This window comes from Garra rufa, chromosome 21 (genome assembly GCF_049309525.1).
Source record: "Garra rufa chromosome 21, GarRuf1.0, whole genome shotgun sequence".
In the NCBI taxonomy this organism is placed as follows: domain Eukaryota; kingdom Metazoa; phylum Chordata; class Actinopteri; order Cypriniformes; family Cyprinidae; genus Garra; species Garra rufa.
Window position 1 is genome coordinate 9,596,893 of NC_133381.1, and position 5,837 is coordinate 9,602,729.

The 5,837-nt window shown below is 36.7% G+C and overlaps 1 protein-coding gene across 1 annotated transcript in view; it reads right to left on the reverse strand.

Annotated features, from left to right (window-relative positions):
- Positions 1–5,556, reverse strand: part of emilin1b (elastin microfibril interfacer 1b) — a 28,719-nt gene extending 23,163 nt beyond the window's left edge. The window contains exon 1 of the mRNA XM_073827263.1: positions 5,015–5,556. Within this exon, the coding sequence (XP_073683364.1) occupies positions 5,015–5,166 (152 nt within the window). The 5' untranslated portion in view covers positions 5,167–5,556. The remainder of the gene's footprint in view (positions 1–5,014) is intronic.
- Between the last annotated feature and the right edge of the window lie 281 nt (positions 5,557–5,837).

A 5,837-nucleotide genomic window follows, 5' to 3' on the forward strand; every position in this document is an offset into this window, starting at 1 on the left:
ATATTAATAGTCACCCTGTGGAGAGCTACATGCCAGCACTGTCTGTTTGCCTGTCAGCACAAATGTTGTTAAGAAATTTATGAAAGATGGCAAACAGGAACATGGGCGTCCAGTCTTCACAGCATTCATCAAAGCTTGTCCAGCGTGATTTCCTGAATAGCAGTGGACACAACATTCAGGCGTGGACTCTTGACTTCTGGTTTGGCAGAAAAGGCCTCAATTTTATGGCTGCATGTGAAAATCAGCAGAGTTCATTTCTAAAATGCTGTGACACCAACCACAGCACAACCCAAACCATTTCAATGTCTTTTTCTATAGTCGTAAGACACACACACGTTATTTATTACAAAAGACATGATGTATACATCTTAAAAAGAGTTTTATTTAACAATAGTTTACTTAAAACATTCACCAAAAAATAAAAAATTGCCATCCAAGATGTAGATGAGCTTGTTTTGCCTTCAGATTTGGAGACATTTACAGTAGTATTACGTCACTTGCTCACTAATGGATCCTCTGCAGTGAATGGGTGCCGTCAGAATGAGAGTCTAAACAGCTGCTAAAAACATCACAATAATCCACAAGCAATACAATTTCAGGCAATCAATTAACGTCTTAAAGTGAAAAGCTGCATGTTTATAAGAAACAAATCCATAGTAAGGGCTTTTTATAATTTTAAACAGTCGCTTCTGGCCAAAATACGAGTCCTTTATCCATAATATTGCTCTCGCCAGTGAAGAAGTCCATCCTCTGTTGTTCTCTCACATCAAAATCTACCAATATATTTGTTTAAAACTGTTTTAGTTCATTAACTGTGTTTGATCTTGCATATGTCCCTCCTGATTTGGACGAGACAACTGGAGAAAGCAACATTGTGGATAGAGGACTCTATTTTAGACGGACACAACGTTGGATGTTAAAACATCTTAGTGATAGATTTATTCATTACAAACACACAGCTTTTCACTTTACAAGATATTAACTGATGGACTGGAGTCATGTGGATTACTTGTGATGTTTTTTATCAGCTGTTTGGACTCTCATTCTGACGGCACCCATTCACTACTGAGGATCCATTGTTGGGCAAGTGATGTAATGCTAAATGCATCCAAATCTGTGCTGATGAAAAACCATATCTACATCTTGTAGGGCCTAGGGGTGAACACATTTTCATTTTTGGGTGAGTCAAAAGATTTTTAATGTTTTTTATAGAAGTCTCTTCTGCTCATCAAGCCTACATTTATTTGATCAAAAGTACAGCAAAAACAGTACCATTGTGAAATAGTTTTACTATTTAAAATAACTGTTTTCTATTGAAATATATTTTAAAATGTAATTTATTCCTGTGATTTCAAAGCTGATTTTTAGCATCATTACTGCAGTCACACGATCCTTCAGAAATCATTCTAATATTCTGATATGCTGCTCAAAAAACATTATTATTATTATTATGTATTACTATGTAAAATTATATTTTAGATAAATAATGTTCTTCTGAACTTTCTATTCATCAAAAAAATCTACTCAGCTGTTTTCAACATAATAATAATAATACTAATGTTTTTTTACGCAGCAAATCAGAATATTAGAATGATTTCTGACGAATTGCGTGACTGGAGCATTGATACTAAAAACAGCTTTGAAATCACAGGAATAAATTACATTTTAAAATATATTACAATAGAAAACAGTTATTTTAAAGAGTAAAAATATTTCAAAATTGTACTGTTTTTGCTGTACTTTGGATCAAATAAATGCAAGCTTGGTGAGCAGAAGAAACGTCTTTAAAAGGCATTAAAAATCTTTTGACTGGTAGTTTATTCCTTTACGTTCACAGGTTGACAGAACAAATTCAGAGGCACTGGAGATAAAATGTGAAATTAGATGAAAGAAAATTCATTCATATGCTGAAAATGAGATTACTTCCAAAGCTGATTAATTTATTCCATTCCCTCTTAGCTGGAGTGCAAAGTTCACATCTAATTTCACAAAGCTGGAAATTTGAGTGTTTCAATTAAATATATGACAAATTTGAGGTGTGACTTTGAAACGGTGTTCACAGCCACAATAGGCTACTGTGAAAAAAATAAGATAATTAATCATAAGATAATCCTAAATATTGTTTTGCAGCATTACATATGAATCAGGGTCAATAAAATACATAATCCATAAATCCATGATGGATTAAAATAACTATAAGATCACCTAAAGACTTTAGTTAGAGTCAAGACCACATCCTCCAAAACCAAGACCAAGACTAGACCCCTCAAGACTCAGATCCAGACCAAAAATCCAACTGAAGATTTCAGCTAATCCATAGTTTCAGTCATATTTGATGCACTATTTTATCCTGGAGTCTATCAATACCAAATTTTCTGAATATGAACCAGCATTTCTGTTTCATTTTCATATGACAATCGCTAACGCCACATATTATGCTAAAGTGCTGGATTTTGTAGATAAACACACCACAAAAAAATCATATTAGGAGACGTATTCCAACACGCAAAAACCTGGCAGCGTTCCTTACCAAATGCCTACAATTTAGAGGAAAGAGGTGATTTAGGTGCTCGCATATTTGGCAGCTGCACATCCAGTTCTCGCAAAGTTCATCGTCCAGAATCTTTTAGCATAAAATTTCTGCTAAATTTGAGGCATACATTCCTTAATAGATTTGATTAGGCTTGCGGCTTTCCCTGGAAATGCACATTCGATGCTAGCAGCATGAGTCAAAATCTATCAATCCGCTCATTTAGAAGAGCAGAGGAGAAAAGGCCACAAGAGAGAAGACGAGTTCTCCACATTAAAAGAAAAGAACAACTTCTTCCCTTGATTTCAATCTCACACTTTCTTCACACTCCCTCCTGCTCTTTCACTTTCCATAAAATAAATACACAAGACGCAAAATACTTTTTACATCTGTTGTAACTCAAAGTTCAAACAGGCTGCTAATCCCCAGTAACTCAACTCAGATTTCTCAAGCAGGCAGTACATACTTCACTACATACTTCATAGTGTTGGCACTGAGGGTTTTCACATCATAGACATCACCCTTTACTACCTCACAACTCTAAGTCCAAACTGTTTAGATGGACTCATTAAGCTGTATATTAACAATTTTTAATGACTAGTCTTTATTTTTATAGATGTAATTCATGAATTCTGACCATTAGCATCTGGTCTGCGTGTCTGTCCACCCTTAAGAAAGCATTGCGTCAGAAGAAGGGGGAAGCCCCGGTGAGCACGTCAGAGCTGGGACAACCTCTCCGTTCACACCCCAACAATCACAGTCAAAACAACAATGTCAGAGAGGGTGTGTGTGTGGCTGAGACAGAGAGCATTGAACTGAATTACCTACAGATTGACAGATGAAGGTGGTTTTAGAGTAATTACTAGCAAGGCGGTGACACGTATAACAAGGTTACCGAAAGGCTTCGGAAATCACAGGGGTCCCACAAAACTACAACCTTGCATTCAGTAAGTGATAATTAGCTGTTTGGATGGACAGCAATGCACCTCCTGACGTTTCACTGTCGGATAAAGGGAGGCCTTTGCTTTCATGTAGTCATCTGTGCCACACATTTAAAAGCACATTAGTTTTTTAAAGCACCCCCAGGATATGTTTCCTTCAATAAATGGTTAACAGAAAAATGCATAACATCTGTAACTTCCCTGACGGGACCTATAAAGTATTCTGTCTGTCTATTTGTCTGCCTGTCTGTCAGCTGTCACTCGCTCTGTGCAATGCAGATGCAAAACAAGTTTGCATCAAGTTTGATTTGTTGAAAAAAAGTCACATCTAATTAAACTAAAGTTGATCTATCTATCATCTATCTAATCTTGGAACCAAAGTAATATTAAGGTAATAACATGGTACTTTCATGGTACTTTTATATACATCATAGTATATGTACGCACATCTATCTATCTATCTATCTATGAACCAAGGTATTAATAAGGTAATAATATCATACTGTTATGGTACTTTATATGTACTCAGATAAATGACACATCTATATACCCATCCATCCATCTATCCATATATTCATCTATATATCTATCTTGGAACGAAGGTAATATTAAGGTAATAACATGGTACTTTCATGGTACTTTTAGATACATCATAGTATATGTACGCACATCTGTCTATCTATCTATCTATCTATGAACCAAGGTAATAATAAGGTAATAATATGGTACTTTCATGGTACTTTTACATACATCATGGTATATGTACTCAGATAAATGGCACATCTATCTACCCATCCATCCGCATCTTGAAACTAAGGTAATAATAAGGTAAAAATATGGTACTTTCATGGTACTTTTATATACATCATGTTATATATACTCACGTATGGCACATCTATCTATCTATCTATCTATGAACCAAGGTAATAATAAGGTAAAAATATGGTACTTTCATGGTACTTTTATATACATCACGTTATATATACTCACATATGGCACATCTATCTATCTATCTATCTATCTATCTATCTATCTATCTATCTATCTATGAACCAAGGTAATAATAAGGTAATAATATGGTACTTTCATGGTACTTTTATATACCATGGTATATCATGGTATGTACTCACATATATGGCATCCATGGTATATGTACTCACATATATGGCATCTATCTATCTATCTAGGAACACAGTTAATAATAAGGTAATAACATGGTACTTTCATGGTAGTTTTATATACCATGGTATATCATGGTAGGCTATATGTTCTCACATTTATGACATCCATGGTATATGTACTCACATCTATCTATCTATCTATCTATCTATCTATCTATCTATCTATCTATCTATCTATCTATCTAGCTATCTATCTATCTATCTCTGTCTGTCTGTCTATCTATCTTATTTAACGTGGAACCAGTGTAACGGTATCATAAGCTAATATTAAGGTACTTTATTAGCAACATGGCACATCTTTCGACTCTCTCACTTACTCTTTCGCCAGTCATATTAAGAAAACCAACTGAAATTGTAATTACCTGTGTCTGCTCGCTGCTCTCGCCCCGTTTAAAGGCTGAGTTTGAGTCTGGGTCCCTGCGTACAGGTTATACCGCTGAGGATACGACGCGCTCCATACATCTCGAGACAAAACCAACACCAGCATCGGTATCAAGAGAACTGCTCCATCCATCACAGCGCACGTCGCTTGAAACGGTGCCTAACACGATATAACTGCTGAACTCTCTGTAACGAGGCTTTATTCCACCAAAAACTGCGTTTTCGCGCTGTTCTATCGGAGTTTCTTCACGCTCCCAGAAGTTCGTACTATCGATCCATTACGCGCGTCCGGAGCGCTGCTTCCACAAGTGTGGGATAAATCTTTCAAATCGACGCGTAACGGCGCTTTCCCTCCTTTCGCGCTGATAAAACAATCTAAACTCCCTCTATCCTTCTTTTGAATGGTTTGTAATATTTGTCGGTACATCCAAACAAAGCAATCCAGAGGCTTCCTGAAATCTGGAGGAGTTTTCTTGGAAAGGGGATGCAGTGAGTTTGGAGTGAGGGGAGCCAGTGCGTTCTGACGCACTCCAACTTCCCCAACACACACACTCGCGCTCTCTCTCTCTCTCTCTCTCTCTCTCCTCATCTCCCTCCCCTCTAAAAACCCTCCCTCCAGTGCACTGATGACAGAATCACAGCCTTCTATGCTTAAAAAGCCAACAGGAGCACGTGTGTGAATACTAGGGGTGATTATGAAATCTCAGTGACATACATTGGTGAGCAGCAGTGATTGAAACCATATGGGCTCTTGATAGTATGGCCGATGTCCCACATCTGATCTTTATTGTGGTTACTTTAGGT